The sequence below is a fragment of the Amblyomma americanum genome, chromosome 6 (genome assembly GCF_052857255.1).
Source record: "Amblyomma americanum isolate KBUSLIRL-KWMA chromosome 6, ASM5285725v1, whole genome shotgun sequence".
Lineage (NCBI taxonomy): Eukaryota > Metazoa > Arthropoda > Arachnida > Ixodida > Ixodidae > Amblyomma > Amblyomma americanum.
The window spans coordinates 82,683,057-82,701,038 of record NC_135502.1 but is presented as its reverse complement, the minus strand read 5'-3'; the positions used below and the strand labels follow the sequence as shown (position 1 = coordinate 82,701,038).

Genomic DNA, 17,982 nt, shown 5'->3' with positions numbered 1-17,982 from the left:
GAAAATGCCCACAGTAGAAGAAAGCTCGATTAACAAAACGCGTTCCGGGGCTAGTTGATGATGAATTTTTTTTTTTCTGAAATTGCATTCACCACCTGCACTGCAAGGTTCATCGCCTTCTGTCTCAAGAAAGGACTTGTACCTGTTGAAGTCAGCGCCCGTCCTGTCTTTCTAAGTATTCGTCTAAATATGTAGGGCCGTTTAATTTCAAGAAAAGAGAAATTGCAAAAGCAGTGTTTCTACAAAAACAGATTCGGGTGAATCCTAAAAGAGTGACGTTTCTTTGCAACGCAGTAACTTTGAAACCGTGGCGGCTAGGGCCTGCATGTGCTAGGGCTGAGTAACTACACGATTAATGTTCTCATTTAGTGTCTACGTGTTGCCAGCATCGCAATCAGGCTATATGAAATGGTCTCATGAAAATCCTCGCTCGGCCGAATGCTTTTTAATGTCCTTTGCATTACGGTCGATCCAGTAGGCTTTAGCGCTGTCGTGTAAGGCAGTAGAATTAAACTGCATGCAAGCTGCCCTAAATGTCCAGGTTAATTTTCTAAGCACACAACCAGCTGAATTTTCTCTCTACTTGGAGGCGCGGGGAAGTGTTCTGTGAACGTCACGCCGCGAAGTGCAGAGCATGGCATTACCTTCACGTGCTTAGACCACCAAAAGATAGCTTTTTCGCGGTTTCCGTGGTCAGAAAACTCGTGCGCACGCCTGCGCATGAATGGCTTTTCCTTATCTACTTAATCCCATAATGGTCTTTAAGAATAGGGTGGCTCTACCGATTAAGGGAATAGAAGAGCGCCAGTGCACATGAGCAGGACAATGACCGAAGGGAAAATAACCGAGCGTTGAAGAAGTGCTTCCTTGGACACGCTACGCACCCTACAAGCATGACACGCATGTTTGACCCCCCCCCCCCCCCCCCCTCGTGCTGTCTCGTGCTGTTCCTTTTGCCTCTGTCCTTGTGCTTTCCACTCTAGTTGCAATGTCGCAGTCACTAACGAATACACACCAACTAGCCCAACTGTCTTCCATGATCATAGCCAAACACGTCAAGCTCGAATGCCTTCACAGAGGAAGTCCGTGCAGCTCCGATGTCTGCAATTGACCGGTCTAGAGTAGTGAAAGTTTTAGCGACACAGCAAATGATGCGACGTAAGCTGCCATATTGTTGCCTGCCAATGTATCAACATTTCTACCACACGCGGAATGGAACGCGAACATTCTACTTTGCAGCGAGATATCCCATTGCAACCGGTTTAGGAATACTTACTTCGTTAGATTCTTCACCCAAAAATATGAATCAAGCTATAAACCTTAGTAATAAGGGCTCCCTGGACTGTCCTGAGCACCTCGCACTAGCACGGTGGTAGTGGCGGTAGAACCGGTTTCGGGCAGTCCATAGAGGTGGCGTTTCGACAACTCCCGCCCGACGCAAAGGTCCATAGTCTGATACAACTAGAAAACGAAACCGGATTTCCCCGTCAAAGAACCCCGTTCCAGACAATGGCGGGGGTCAATTCTCTTGAGCCTACTGCTGCCACTTCCTGCTAACAAAGCAGGGAGTGGCAGATGAAAGGGTAGTGGCCGATGACTATCCCCTCCCTCCATGGTTGGGGATAGTCTTCTCCCTGCATTGCTCATGCAGGTTCAGGAGAATCAGCCCACGCCTTGCAGGCGGGTCCTTTTTCAGGGAAAAACCGCTTCGTTCCTCTTTTGTATCCGGCTTAAGCATCACATAGCAGCTGCATGTACACCGGTGATTTTTTTTTTGCAGGCTCTGTTCGCGTTTCGTTCCGGCCTTACTGTACATTGCCAAGATACTGATACGGAGTGCATAGGCCAAACAGCGTCACCCCCGTCCAGGCAGCCATATTGAATTTTGTCACTGCCATAGCTTGGATATTATAGGTTCGATATTTAGTTCTGGCGGAACGGTGCAGCAGAGAAAGCAGTGGACGAAAGAAAGAAAATACACACGCAAGCGCGAACTTTCAACTTTAATGCATGGCTGTGAGTGCGCCGAATTTATACATGGCAACACGTCCTTCGTGAACTGCAAAAGCAACAAAATCAGCACGTGGATTCGACGTACGGCACGCAAAATAAGAGAACGCGCATGAGAATTAAAAATATAAGCGTTATTCACAAACGAACCACATAGTGAATCCCTAGCTCTATACATGGAACTAAGCACGTCGTTCCGTGCCGTTCCTCCTAGAGCATGCCGCACCAACTTGGCCAAAGCTTACGCTGCTAGATATTTATCTTTGCACCCGCCGCAGTGGCTCAGTAGTTACGGCGCTCGGCTGCTGACCCGGAAGACGCGTGTGCAATCCTGGCCGTGGCGGTCGCATTTCGATGGAGGCGAATTTCTGGAGGCCCGCGTACTCTGTGATATCAGTGAACGTTAAAGAACCCCAGGTGGTCGAAATTTCCGGAGCCCTTCACTGCGGCGTCCCTCATAGCCTGAATCGAAAGTGCTTGAAGTTTCACGCTTTCAGGTCTATTTTGGATCACAATCTTTCGAAGTTTGTCTCTCGACCCATCTCGCTAAAGCACATCAATGTACTAGGACAGAACGCCGAAATTAATGCTGTGTCATCTCGACGGTACCATTTTTTTCGGGACTCGTTATCGGCAGAAAACGGTACGATTAATATTAATCAACTCAAATTGTGAATGTCAATGAAAATAAAATTAACTTTTAAATCTTTATGCTTACTGTACTGCACCTTTCTTCCCCTAAAATGCCATGAAAGGGCTCTAGTCCAACGTGGTTGGGACTATAGACTCCACCCACGTAAATGGCCATTTTGGCCTGAAAACTCTTTTTTTTTTTTGCTGAATAAAAAGTTTCACCATCACCACCCTGTATGTAATTTATTTCCTTTTTTACGCAGTTAAGATTTTGCTGTATTGCGTTGTACAATGGTAAAGTTCTGTACTTCTGCACATCGCCAATTTACCTTTTTCCAAAGTCGTTTCATTCGTTTTCCCGGAATCGTTATTTTTCCTGGGTATTATATAGTTCTCGGTAACAAAAGCAACCTCCACCTGCTTGCACGTGACACGTCAGCAATATCCGCATAAACAATCTAAGCTCCCTTGCAGGCCGCGATCTCCAGTTCTTAGCGGAACTTCCTCCCTCCATGGGACAACAGATGCGATAATTATTTGCGGGAAGACATACCGTAGCTCCAAGAAAAGAAAAAAAAACTGCCTAGTGCTATGCGTCTGTAACGTGTTTCACTAGGCATGCGACGCAGTATTACGCATTGTAGGCGGAAAGCCATGGACCGCTCAGCAACTTGGGCGGCCCGCCTTTCTTGCCCCTTTCTCTTCGGCAAACCCGGATTAGCTCCTCCAAAGCAAATGTGTTTCCCTTTCACTTGGCATTTCCTTCGCCTGGTGGAAAGGGCACGACCATCTTTGCCTTGACCTTTTCCTAACTTTCACCGAAAGATGTACCTTGCCTGACGGGCTTTTCCTTCATTCTTATCTGCCCCCCCCCCCCCCCCCCTTCTTATATCCAACTGCAGTTTGGACGATCCCGGAGGGCTTGGTAAAAAGAATTCGCTTTCGACATCCCTTTCCCAAGCGATGGTCTTCCCAGAAGCGATAGGTGAGGGGATAGAGCGACTATGCCTACCAGCGAGAGAGAAATTGGGGTCACTGGGTCGTAGCACTCGCTGCACCGTCGACCCTCTCCCCACTCTTGTCTCACCCTCGGCGCGCTGCTCTTTCTCTTTCCTCCTCCTTGTGACGATCTTCCATCCGACAGCGAAGCATCCGATGACAAACGCTCGTAACTACACGAGGCCCCCCCTGTTTCCCCGGTGGCGCCGATCGCGCGCGCTGCCCCAAAGTCCGCACCCTATTCGTCACGCGACCACGCGTGCGGCCCTCTGGCGGCCGACAGGGGACGTCCACCGCAGTATCGGCGCAGGTCGCGGCCACGCGGTGTGTCAGGAAGCCGACGTCGGAAGTCAGTCGAGCGCGAAGTCGCCCTGCCGTCGCAAAGGCGTGTCGCCAGAAGAGAAGATATCGGCCTCCGTTTGCCATGTGGTGTCACGTGCGCTGTAGTTCCTTCACTGTCCTGATGGCCTGGAGCGTGGTTTTGTTGCGCCCGCTTGCGTCGTATGCTGCTGCCGTTGGTACGTAGACCTTTCATTGCCCGCTGTCCATTATCCCGTGCGCTGTTTTCGGTTTGGCGTGCTTCAAAAAGACTACAGGTGCGGTAATGTACGCTGCAGAATCCAGCTCAATTTCGTCTTTGTGTGCTTTGTGGTTCTGGCCTATTTCGGTCTAATATCTTAACGAGTAACTAAACAGCGATAACTTCCTGGACTTAATTTTTTTTGCTTTTGCTGCCTACTGTGAGTTTAACACTTGTTGTCTCGTGTGTAGTCAGGATTGAACTTGTCTTGGCGATTTTAAAACGTTTTCCCTCGTTTAGTTCATACAAACACGTGGTCTTCGTTCAACGCACTTACTCACTGGCATGCCTTTTGCTGCACATTACGGATTTCTGTGCCTGTTACGCTGAAAAATTTGCCTCGTTAACCACGCAGTTGCTGTTCTTTTCCTGTCAGACGTGCCATTAATCGGGACGCGAAAATGTCGGCGCGTCTTTTGGCTCGTTCTGCCATTGTATGTAAACGTCAACGAACATCGCTCTTCTGCACAGCTTGATGCTACTTCCTGGGCTTCCCCTTCCACTGCGTTTTTCCTTTTTATGCCTCTATCCGCCCTTGCCTGGGTCGATTAGTATTGCGCCCATCTAGCATCAACACGAGGCCATTTCCGACTTCCTTATTCACCTGGCTGGAGTCTGCTTCGCTTCCCACAGGTGCGCTACCGCATTGCGATCGCTGGACTGGAAAGCAAGGTAGAAAAAAAAGAAGCATCGTTTACGGCTCATAGCTCTCACCGCTTGCCATTGTTTAACGGGATCATTGGTTATGGGCTCCGCGGCTCTTGGAACTTGATTAGTCTGTTCGCAGCTTCCCCTATTTCCATTTATTTGCTTTTTTATATTTATTCTGCTTTATTAAAGACTTACCTTAGCTTTGAGAATTTTTTTTCATTTGGTTATCACTGGTTTCTAGAGATTTGGCAGCTTTCTCTCCTGCGTGCTGTTCTCTCCTGTTGCACTCAACGATTTTCTTCGCGTGTTTACTGGCTTTGCGCCACCCACTGCGCACAGTATAGCAGCTTGAGCCATGTGCTGCACGACTTAAAATTTTGTTGTCGTTTACACGAGCTCATAGTTCTGCAAGTACTTTGCTAGTTGCAGAACTTGCCGTCTGTTCTTTCCTCGTTTGTTTTTCATCAATGCAAATATTGCAGCCTCGATGTACCATACAATTGACCATTTGCGGAAACCTGGAAGTCGTCTTGTTTGCAAGGCTCCCTTTCCAACCAGAAGGCCTTGAACAGAGACGACACAGTCGCAGTGCGCCTGCAGCAGTCTAGGCAGGAAAAAAAGGGAGACCGTCCTTTGTCATACGGCTGGGAGGAGTGGGTTGTTCCTCGCTCTGGCTATGTGTGCGGAAGAGGGGGGAGGGGGGTTGAAGGGAGGAAGTTGCAGCGATGGTGTCGCTCAGCAGAAAGTTTTTAGGAAGTTTAGTATGAGCTAGCTCACCACTGTCCCCACAGGAACAAAGACCCATTTCCTTCTTCCTGCCGAGCCTCTACTGCAGTGCTACGGAAGGTTGACTGCAATCCCCTTTTTCTATGCTGTACCATTGTACTCTTTCGACGGAATCACGGGGCCATCTTGAAGCTTTAACTGGCGAGATTCCTGAGTTTCCCTTTTTTCATACTGTACCATTGTACTCTTTGGACCACACTCTCAGGACCATCTTGAAGTAAACTGGCGACATTCCTGAAATTACTCAGAAGGGGGCACCTGACACTTTTCGCTTCTACAAAGAATGCGAGAGTGCCTTATGGGAACGAGACCTTTCCGTTGGAAAACAAGCCTTCCGAAGAAACTGACTTGCAGATTTCTGCAAATGGTCGATTAGCAGCAACACAAAAAGTGGCAGCGTATGTTCAGCACTACTATGGCGGCTGGAGACAAAGCCTGTGAATGGGCCTGCGTTGTGCCCACCAGTTAAATTTTTAACAAGTACAATTGTCTTCACCGACTTAATTTCGTGTGATGAAAAACCGAGATCTCGTGTCGTGATATGTCACGGCGCGCACGCTCGCCTGCTTGTGTTTTTGTCTTCGCAATTAACGACATCGAGTCACGATACGAAGTGAGTCAGTTAGCTTTTATTCCTAATTTAGTACAGCGATCTAAATGCCATTCTACACTGGCCTCACCAGTACACCCCTCGACTGCGTCCGTAAGCAATTTGGCCATTATCACGCAGTCGGCGTATACTTTCTACGGCTCTAGACAGTACAGTATGCTCTCGGCTTCACCGCCCATTATCACATCACTGACCCCTTAACTACTGGCGCTGCTTAATTAAAGCATGAGAACCAGTGGTTCCATATCCCCGATTGGTGATATTCAATACTTTGTAAGCTAGCGTGAGTAACTGCAGCCATCTCATTTCATGTCGCCATTCCCGACTGTGTTTCTTTCTTGTTGCAGCTCAGAAAAGCAGCTTCCAGTGCGGGAAGCAGCAGATTCGAGACGGAAGAATTGTCGGCGGTCACGATGCCTACGACGGCGAGTTTCCTTGGGTGGTGCGTAGCCACTTTCTTTGTACTTCTGCTCTCTGGCAATGCTTATTTAAGCCCCTCACTGTAGCTGATAAGCTAACTGGTGAGGCGCGAGAACCTCAGTGCTTGAAGGCTTCCTCATAATGAATTGGCGCCCTCGCGAAATGTCTTTCTCTCCGCCCTCCCACATATATGTATGCGCTTATAGCCGGATATACAACTCAAGCAAGTGGCGTCGACCGATTGCCATGATGTCGCAGCTATTCCCGTTCCACGGAGGCCAGGAGATTAGCCGCGACATTATGAGAACCGGGTCCTCTTTTGCAGTTTTGAATGGTTGCCTGCTATAGTCACTTAGTTATTCGGTATTTACTGGTATGCGTGGCCTGCCAGGAAACAGATGAGGACTAATCTGCTGCATCTGAAATGCGGTCGGTGTCCGCTCTTTTAGTTTCTTTTCGATCAGCGCTCCCCGGGCATTGCCATACTGCTGCTTCCCACAAGCACAGTGGAAACCACTACGTGATCGTTTTGCACCGGTTCGCAACTGCCCAAAAAGCAGGTGTTTCCGTAACTGCCTGTATACGATGGAAAGATGCATTGAAAGCCTCAACGACGCAATATATTGCTTCAAAAGACACACCCTCACATCATTTGCACTACTATGACGCGAAATGCGATGCAAGTTTTCAAATCATTGCCTTAATTTCATTATTGGCGAGAATCGAATAACAACTATTGTAGAAATAGTTTCTACCGCTTTGGTATCGCCCTCAACATATATGGCAAGGCCCGTTTAAGCAGAACACAGTGAAATTTTATGCAATCACACAGTTGAAAATGGTGTATTTTGCCCCATACTGTGGGGCAAACTAAGACACATTTGCAAAATTGCTGCATTACTCCTCCTGACGAGGTTAAAAGGGGCTTTGCGCCTACACGATCTGTGACACAGAGCCTGGACCCATGGTAAAAACTGTGTCCGAACAGTACCCGACATTGCTTTGTTCCATGACCAGCTACAGACTATCACAAATTGAACAGTGAAGGGGAAAGCCTCAGGGTGCTTGTTTCGCGCCTTGTCTGGCAGATACTGACAGCACTTGTTCCGCCTGCTTCATAAATTTCATTAGCATAATGAGATCTTTTCTTACTTCAGCAAGGACATTCCAGCGGGCGAAGTTATATAATCGGTGCCACCACATAACATTATTAGGGTTTAAATAATTGAACCGTTATTACACTTATTGCGGCACTGGAAGCATATGCTGCCGTTGACAATTTCTCGAAAAGGACATACGTGGTCAAGGACGTCCGCAGAATTTGTGCGCGGGTAGGGGGGGGGGGGGTTGGCACCCGATGGCTGGGGATGGGGGAGGTGGTAGGTTAGCACCAAAAATGCACTATTTGTGGTAGTGCATAAAAAATATCCTAAATGTCGGAGGGGGGGGGGGGGGGGGGGCTCTTCCGGACGCGCATGTATGTGGTTCTTTACAATAAAATGCGCTAGCTCGATGCTCTTCATCATTCGTAAGTAGAAGAGGTAGAGGTACAGTGCGACACGGGCAAAAATACAAAAACAGAAGTAGCGTTTCGCCTAATCGCTCTTTTCACGTGCTTGTCTGTGACGCCTTGCCAAGGCGCCGCTGAAATGCATTTGTGCGTGTGGCCGGCCGGTGTCGTTTACCTTCTCTTTCATTTTCTTCCACCTAAGGCATCTCTGCGTTTGTACGGTCAGCATTTTTGTGGTGGAGCCATTCTCAACAAACGCTGGGTAGTCACGGCAGCCCATTGCCTTCGCAGGTAAGACCAAACAGGCGCTCCGCCACCAGTCTCTTCGATGATTCGTGCTTTTGAGCTATGCCACAGCAGCTGAAACGAGTTGTAAAACGCTCGGAGTTAGTTGCGACCATCTACGACCATTTGATGCCCTTAGTAAAAAGGCCGCTCATACCCAAAAATCTTGGACAAAAGCATTTTCGACCGAGAAACCTTTTGTTGACGCAATTTTTTTTCATGTAATGTAAGATTTCACTATAACAATCAACATATCCGCAGGTCACCCGACGGCAATCTTGAATTTTTCTGTCTATTAACGTTTTTTCTATAGTCAAGAGCGTCCCCCATTGGGTTTCTATGAAAGTCTTAACTGTTCGACGCGATCGATGGAAACATTTTAAAAGAAAAATGTTTCGACATTTCTGAAGAATGGATCATTATCCTCAATACTTCCGTAAAAGTGTCTTATAATTTTCCAATTTTCAAGATATATGTCCGAAATTGTTGGGCGTGTTTTTTTTTTTGCCATGATATTGAAATATAGCCCGTTCCCCATGCGCTCGTGTTACGCATGACCATCTTTCAAGTGTTATGAGGGTGAGATACCTGCTCAGGGGTATTCTGAAGGCAACAGTGCCAAAAAGAGGCGAAATAAAACAATTGCCATGCTTTCTCTGGAGCATAGTGATAGCAAAATAGATGTCAAATTTCCATACGCTTTCTTTAAGGGGAAGCGACTTTTTTCCTTCGAACGATGCGTAAAACATTAGTAAACTTGGCTCACCAAGTGAAATGCGTCTACGCTTAGTATCTAACTTCTAATTGCATATATTCTTCCATACAGTTTCAGTTTCAACAGTCGAAAGACGGTTGCGACGGCACAAATGAGCCCACGATCACTTGAGGCATACAAAAACTGCAATATAATAGATCTTTGTTCACTTGCTGTCGTTCCGGATTCTGGAGCAGTTTAGCATAAGGGTTCTAGTTAACTGCAACAACAAAGCAGAGCAGGCACTGCAATCTCTGTATACCTCACGAGATATCGTAGTCAGTTGTGGCGTTGAAATCATCGTTTGGCTACTGGAACTGCAGCCAAAGTAGAAAACAAAATTCACTTACTAATTTTTTGAGCATCGACGAATCCTATGTGGTGATCAACGTTTATTAATCGCGTAACTATCATTCCAGAGCAAAATATCTGCTCATTAAAATCTGGCGTTCTCACGCCTTTGACTGTTTAGAAGTCCGCTGTCCTTTTACTAGGCCGCATAATTGAAAGTTTATTATCTTGTTGCTATTATGATTCGTACTGTTTGTAATATATCTCTCCTACGAACATCTCGATTCCTGACTGTGTGCGGATCCTTTTTTTTTTTTGCTCTGGAGCTGCTCGCAAACCACTGTTTTCCGTCTGTCTACAGCAAGCCACCACGACTGTTCAGCGTTCGAGTTGGAGAGTACAACATTGGCAGGACCGAGGAGGACCACGAGCCACAAGACATCAGGCTCGTGCGATACATCATCCATCCGCGCTATTCGCAGCCCAAACGCTACAACAACGACATTGCTTTGCTAGAGCTGTCGCAGGACGTGAAATTCAATCGTTACGTCATCCCAATCTGCCTCCCTGACGGACGGCTCGAACTAGAAGGCAAGTCGGCCACCGTCGCCGGCTGGGGCAACATCAAAGACGTCGACAAAGGTAGGTCGCAGCCGTTACATACACTTGTCTTTCACCAATTTATTGCACTCAGTGTGAGAATAGTTTCATTTCAGTCTCGCCAGTTGAAGCCCTGTCCGCTTCTTTCGGTCTGTTTTCCCGTTTTCGTGGAGAGCGTTAAAAAAGTGATGTCGCATTCTATAAGGATTTGTAGTTAATTGTCCCGACGATAAAGTACATTGGTGTGTTGGTTTTCCCGAATCAGTCATCCTCAGATACTTGCCTGCTGTTCGCAAGCTTTCGAGCATCATTAAAATGCAGGCGGTTCTTGGACAGGGGAAATGAGTCTGCTGAAACCAAAGGAAAGTTTAAAGCGATGTTTCGTAAACTCTTTAACCTATGAGAGATCCCTGGCGGGCGCTGGTAGATTCGTCATGTTGCGATACTGGCACTTTTACATGAGATAATACAGGTCTGGAAGCATTCCTTTCTTAGGCTTACAAGTAAGGGATTAAGAAGGCAGTTTCTTGATGAAAATGATAAGGGAAGCAACTTTTGGTTACGCCACGTGGACGAGGAGTAACCTTGGAATTGATTTGAAGTTTTATTTCGCATATGCTTGCGATTTACACATATATTCAGAGCGTCATAAAAATAACCGAGAGACCCATTATTTTACCTCGAACATTTTTACCCTTCACTTTTACCTTTGGCAGTTTTTCAGCGAGAACGCCATTTATTTTTTGTTAAGTACATTCGGGATGCAGTCTCCAGGGCTTTGATAATTTTTAAACGAGGTTTCTAGCGTAGTGTATTTCGCTAAAATAACAGGATTTAATTCTTCTGTGCATACCAAAAATTTCGCTGAGAAATCTTTTCACACGACAAAAATAACATAAAACAAAGCGTACAACGCACAGGATTTTCGAATTGTCGGGCGATCCCCTCGAGCAAGTAGAGGTTCAGCGACTGGTGAATCGAAGCTCCACAAATGCGGCGATTAGGACGCGGGAGGCTATTTCCACCGTGCGCCCTTGGCAGTGGGGAAGATATCCCAAGCACAAGGCACTGTCATTGTAGCGTGCAAGCGTAAAGGCCGATACCAACAATAACCCTTCGACCACTTACATGTGCGTCACAAGCACAGCCTAACGCTGCATGTCTTTCGGAGTGCAACGCCCTGCCATAACGCTGCTCGCCCTTCGCGGCAAAAGTACGCGACGCCCAAAGTACAGTGTAGCTCAAAATACAGATGACGGCAGTAATGACATGAAAGGAACGCGTCAGTCGCAGCGCTCAGACAAAGCCGCCGTTCTTCGAACTTATTCGGTCGCAGTGAACGAGCGAGGGTCATGACGAGGGGGGAAATAAATGCGCAGCGCATCTCTGTTCCCCAGCTCGGCAGCGAATGTATTGCATACAGCGAAACAGCGCTCTCTCTCTCTCCCCTCATTATTTTACTGGGCCGCACAACAACGGGCATTCAACGCACTGGTTTCTTGTTCTTCTCCTTATAGATTCCCCCGTGGACAGCTTCTCTGGAGTGAGGAAAGAGATTCTGCAGAAGGTGACTGTGCCCATCGTTTCCAACAAGGAGTGCAACAGTTGGTACGCCCAGTCTGGCAAGCTGGTGGTTCTCCAAGAGATGCAACTCTGCGCCGGCTTCAAGGAAGGCAAGAAAGACGCCTGCCAGGTAACAACCGCAGACTGCTTGTCGCGAGACTGTGGCTCGCGTAACAACGCGCGTTGGCCGTCGGGGACTATTATTGGACTCAGACATAGCCGCATACTTTCTCAGTGAGTCGACACGGGGATGTTTTTTCTCAATGAGACGAACCAGAATGAGGGCTGTGCCCTAGAGGTCAGGCGCCACTCAGTCTGCGCATGCGCGGGTTATTTGTAGCCTGAATCGCCCTTACAAACCGTTCGCGAATTACGTGACGCATTTGCCTTCTGCTGAGTAAACCCCGCGACGGTTGATCGCATAGTGTAACGGGAAGCCATTTTCAAATTCCATGCCGGTCAAGTCAAGGGAATTCCACAGGCAATTGGGAAATGACGTCAGCGCCCTCTCGGTCCAGCCGTTCGGCCCTGGAAAAGAGGCGAATGCCATTCTTTTGTCCTTTTGGACTTTTTTTTTTCGCGGGGCACAAGAGGGCATCTATTACCACGGAAAAACGCGGCCGACGTTGATTGTGGCCGTTGTTCTACTTACACGATAAGAGTGCATGCGCCTGAACTCTAGTGTGGCTGAGGTCGTGACAGAGAAACTAGCGCTTCAAATAACTTAGCATACACGATTCTCGACTGCCTGGTCCCATAATCCTCGAACGGTGAGTTCTAAAAGAGAAATAATTCTGAAAATTTTCCGGGGTTACTTCGCGTTAGTGTTGCGATGTTTGCTGCGACTTGTTTATACTCTCACTTTCTCGTACTGTTCGTCATTAATTGTTATTTCTGACGCGTGCAACAGCGGCAAAAGGAAATGACCACCGCTCTTGCCAATATTTCGGCTGCCGCATTTCGCTGAGTGACGTTGAGCTGGCGCGCTGTTTTGACAAGCGGCGCTGCGTTCGCTACCATGACAAAGCGATCGACTGGGCTAGCAAGACGACCCATGCCATTGAGGAATTGGACAAAAGGCCGCACCTGCACCATTCAATCGCAGTCATGGGTCGGGAGGAAAAACCGGTTTGACCAGCGTTGCCAAACACTAAAATATTCTGGCATCAGTGGTACACCCTGCGCGTCGTCTGCACTATTGGTCCGTCGCATCCGAATAACGTCATCGGATCGCAGGCCAGTTTTTAGTGGCGCATTAACACGTGATGCGCGGGCCGCGGGCGAACGGACCGTCGGGTGAATCGGCCAAGAACTGCCGGTCATCGGGGTCGACGCCGGGCCTTCGACTACATTGGTGCGTACGGTATAGTGTCGTACGTTAATCCTGCATTTTGTGGTCAGCACCATGCAATGCTAAACCCATCTGCACCTACATATTGATTGGCTGAAGACGGGCGCACGGGATGACTTTCCCTCTAAAGCCAATGCAGGCACTCAGGTGCAGCCACGAGTGAACGGAGAACGCTGTCCCATTCTATATGCAATGACGCCTTCCCAATAGGGAGTGAAGAAACGTTGCTTTAGCACTTTTAATTAGGCAACACGTGAAAAATGTAAAAATGCTATAAAACAGTAGCGTGCTACATTTACTTTTGTCTGCACCTCTACGCAAATAAGTATAGTTCTGTGCAGCGCATTTCTCGCGCCCTATTTCTTTCCCACAACGCGGGCTGCTTACTTACCAATATGGTCTTGGGCTCTGCGCAGGGTGACTCCGGTGGTCCTCTGATGTTCTTCGACGGCGCCAAGTACGTGCTGGTCGGCGTCATCTCCGCGGGCTTCGGTTGCGCCCGACCACTACTGCCGGGCCTCTACACGCGGGTGTCCGAATACAAGCCTTGGCTCGACAAGTACATCCACTCCTGAAGACCTCATCCGCGCTGTTTTAGGGCATTGCTGCAATAAGCCGGTTACGCGGGAGACACGAGAGGGCCCCGTCATCGTACTAGCTGCTGGATTTTTTTGGCAAGATGGAGCGAGCTATGTTGAAATCGCATTAGGTTTGTCGTTGTGCATTCGGCTTTTACGCAGGATTGCATAAGTCAGAATATTCGCGCTTCCCGTGTACGGAAGGCGTCCCAGGGGCCTTGACCCTAGTTGTTAATTATGCGTCTTAAGGAGTGTGTCAACGAGGCGCTGAGCTGAGAAGAAGGTTCCTGCGAAGTTGTTGCGTAGTTTAGTTTTGGCGCGTGAAATGCGCCACCTAGATGTGTCGAAGCGCAGACAAGCCAGCGACAAAAAAAACGATCAATGTAAAAAGGCGCTCTTAGTTTCACATGGCGTATTATGCACATCGCCCTGCGGCACGTCGTTCCGCGTAAACCAGTTTATAGCTTTGTTTATTGATTGTATATAAACGGCAAGCGTCTCCATGTTTTACACGTCAATGCACCTGCGATTCGCTAACGCGGATGGCAGTAGCATGGAAGCATCTCGGTGATTATATGTTATGCTGCGGAGTCCTGGGAATTGTTTTTTTTTATTTCTTGCGCGTTTTGTACATACGCTGCATTGTAAGATAATTTAGTGTGCGGGTTTTCAAACGACTAACTTGATGGTTTCCACGTCTTTCAAAGCTGCACGCTAGATTTCTGTGCGAGTGGTTTAGCGTTGGCAAGTGCCATTAATTTTGTCCTCTTCTGGAAGTGCAAAGTTGAGAGAGCATCGGGATTTCGCTTTTATGAGTGTGCCTTGTTACTTTGTTTCATATGTGTATGTATGTACGCTTTTTGGTCCCTTGTATCCTGACTAGTCATATGTGTTGTTGTTTTAGCCCGCCGCTTTCCAATATAGCAGTCCAGTGCTTATTCTCTGATGTTGTGTTATCAAAGAACTGCAATAAATCTCAAAAAGTCCGACTTCCATTTTCTTGCTTCTTATTCAGCTATGTCAAACGCAAGGTGCACATCTGGATGACGTAAACAATTGTCTTATTCGCGAACTTTTCTTTCTGTCATTTGCAGGTACTTTTTACACATGCGTTACGCTTCTCCTTCTTTAATCCCGGCATGATTTAGTTGAGTCTCCTAAAAACATTCCCTACGCTCCTTCGTTTTGGTGGCTGTTGGCTTCCGTCATGTATCCCATAACAAGAACCTCTTTTCCTTCCACTTGTATGCTTAATAGTTTAAGGGTCTCGAACCTGGTAGGCCTGGTGCCATAGGCAGCATGATAAGGTTCTTGCACTGCTTCCAACCTGACCGTTCGATCACGTTCCTACGGGGTACTCGAGGTATTACAGGATGTACTACGTCCGCAACTATGAACGAGGGGGGTGCTGGTGAACACTCGCAAGGTTCGCTTACACTGTACATAAATAGCCCCGATAACAAGATTGGACAGCCACCGCCGAAGCATAGTTGATAGAGCACAGAATGCGATATTCGCAGGCCGTGGGTTCGTATCCCATCGGCGGTATGTAGTTGTTTTTTCTTCTGCTTTCTTATCAACGCTACACATTCAAAAAATAAATATACTCCCTATGCTTCTTGGTTTTGGTGACCGTTGTCTTCCGCCACGTATAAGAAATAGAAGAAAAACTACATATGTGTTATTCTCCGTCAGAGGCTTCTACAGAAGACAGGCTACACTCTCTCCCTTTCCGCACTTGAACTAGCGTTCACAGCCAAGACATAGTCAGGTACATAGTCAGACATAGTCAGGGTTCGTAGAAATGTTAGTCTGTTAGCGTAACTTGCGACGGAATTTTAGTAACAAGCAGTCAAGGTGCTTTATTTATTTATTAATTTATTTGGAATACCTTAGCAGGTGGGCATTACATGTATTATGGTGTGTGCTATAGCTGTGTGGATTAAAATGCCGGCCAGGCTCGTTAAGCGAACCAATGAAGAGGCTGCAGATGTGTGACAAATAACCGGGATTAGTTTTCCGTTTCATTTTCCTGACAAGAAATAAGTTAAATAAAGTGATAACCTATAGCAGGCAAGTACACACGGCCTACCCTGTGCAGGTCCCCGTCAGTAAGTCGGGAGCGGTCCGACGGCTCCGGTAGCGTTGTGTGCTTCGGTACAAAGAGACTGCACACCTTCTTGGGCATCTATCGCGCCCAAAAATAGCTGGACGAATTTCTCTATCACGGGGTGCACCCATACCTTCATAAAATCGCTAAGAAGCACATTTTACGGCCAACTAACGCCGCCAGTAGGAGACGACACACGCGAGTGCTGGGTTCTACTCCTTCGTCGTGGGAAACAATTTATCGTCTATATCATTTCAAGGTCATAGGCGCCTGATAGATTTATAAAAAATAAGCTGGCTTCCTGGATAACCTTTTGTGGTAAACAGTTTTCAGTCGTGTCCAGTCGGCTCGCCACTCGATCGATTGGTCCCTGCCAGCATGGATCCCTGATGGGAGCATAAAACATTTTCTGAATTTCAAAAGCCGGCCTTTCGTGCATTGCGAAAAAAGCAGAATGGCACAGCTGCCTTCCCCTTTTCGCGACTGCCATGCGTGGCTTACTTTCGTGTCCAGTCACTTTAAAGCGCCTTAAGCTGTTTCATGAACTGTGCTTATAGACAACTATATCCTTTCCTTAAACAATATATATTATAGCCCTTTTGCTAGACAGTACACATCACGAATCTAGAAAATACAATTTACGTTATTCCGACTCCAGAGGGCTCCGAAACAGGCGTATCCGCCACGTGAAGGAATTTCTTCTGCGCAGGAAATGCGAAGAAAAGTTAAAAGCACAGCTTGAACACGCTTTCATTTCGAGCCCCGAAGAACTGGAGTCCACGAGAATAACAGTGCGACTTGAGAACCGAGCCAAATTTTTCTCTGCACCTGAGATAAGGTAATTTACTCCTTTCCTCATGAGATGCTTGCAACTTCGCTTGAAAACGTCGAATAAACTAGTGCGTGTTCCATCGTACAAGTTCTTGCAGTGGAGAGAATGCTGCCCAACAAGCGAGGTATGAACACGAATCAGCTACACACTCCTCAAAGCAGAGGGCTTGTGCCGGCCTGCAGAAATTTCGGTGCACAGCAAGAACTTTTGACGTTGGGTATATCTCTAGACATTGTGAGGGGTTGTTGGCGGCTTATTTGGGAAAACAACTCACTGCGCTCGAAGGCGACGTGCTGGCGCGACACGAGACCGGTATTAACGTTGCTCTTAGTAAAACTAAAATACCTGCATAGGAATAGCTGACCAAACAAATTATAAATGTAGGGTGTGAGCGTCTAAACACTGGCTTTGATATTTTCTTATTTCCGTCAACTTAGTCTTCGACGCTACACTGTTGCGTGTTTTCATTACACACCAGTCGTACACATCACCCCAATCGCCTGATACATAGCCTCTTTCCCGTCGAGAGCATGATTCAATTTAAAAGTTTTTTTTTTGCCCCTGGAAGTGTTTCACCGCCCTGGGAAACATTGGACATCATTTATGGACTTACGTCCTCCGGCTATGAGCAGCCGAACGCCAGTGATTGATGCCTTCCCTTTCGGTTCACAAGCGTGTCGGCTGGGGAGCTTTCCCGACGGGGAGGCGGAACTGTTTGCGCGGCAGCGCTGATCGAAAAGCCGACGGTGGAGCTTTAGGAGTATGCGTCAATTGGCAACGCTGAATTCCGTTTGTGAAAACTGAAAAAGAGAAATGTTGCCGAGCCTCGCTTGCGTAAGCCCAACAGCAGCTGGTTGAGCCAGGCCTCCGGGAAGAGCGTGTCACCAAACTCGACGGCTGCGCGTTTCCATGAACTGGCCCCGGCAAGTCAGTCAGTCGCGGAGCTCTCTCGGAGGCGCTCCCCTGCAGCAAATGCTTTCCCCAGGCGTGGAAAGGGATGAGTCATTTTCTGAAGCAGTGAGAGAGTTAACCCACCCCTTGCTGTCGAGATGACTGGAGGGACCCGGCCCCTCGACTCCCAGACCGGACTTCGCGGCGTTTACAAGAGGAACCTTAGGTACGGTGCCTTAGCTGGGGTGACTTTAGGAGGGGTTAAAGTCACTGGAGCTCAGAGTTCCACTGACCGTAGGAGAAGTAGGGTGACATTACCACGATTGTGCAGCGGCGTTATACAGGATACACCTCCTGTACGCGCACCGCGGCCTACTCGTCCTCAGTCAGGCCCTGGACAAGCTCATGTAAATACCGGTCGTACCACCTGAGAGCGCTGTGCAGGCTAATGACGCGTTCCAGTGAGAGAAGAGGAGCAGTCAGTAGCACTACTGAAGCTCCTAGAAAGCTAGGGCAGTTTTAGTTATA

General features: G+C 47.8%; 1 protein-coding gene across 2 annotated transcripts; it reads left to right on the top strand.

Annotated features, from left to right (window-relative positions):
- The first annotated feature begins 3,591 nt into the window (after positions 1-3,591).
- LOC144093802 (brain-specific serine protease 4-like) lies at positions 3,592-14,607 on the top strand. 2 transcript variants are annotated; one of them, XM_077627507.1, is made up of 6 exons: positions 3,592-3,628; positions 6,617-6,711; positions 8,402-8,490; positions 9,891-10,171; positions 11,647-11,822; positions 13,460-14,607. In XM_077627507.1, exons 1-6 carry the CDS (start codon positions 3,607-3,609, stop codon positions 13,616-13,618), a joined length of 822 nt encoding a protein of 273 aa, XP_077483633.1. In that variant the 5' UTR covers positions 3,592-3,606; the 3' UTR covers positions 13,619-14,607. The 2 variants fall into 2 exon arrangements, with proteins under 2 accessions (XP_077483633.1, XP_077483632.1); XM_077627506.1 differs by lacking the exon at positions 3,592-3,628 and adding an exon at positions 3,723-4,160.
- The last annotated feature ends 3,375 nt before the right edge of the window (positions 14,608-17,982 follow it).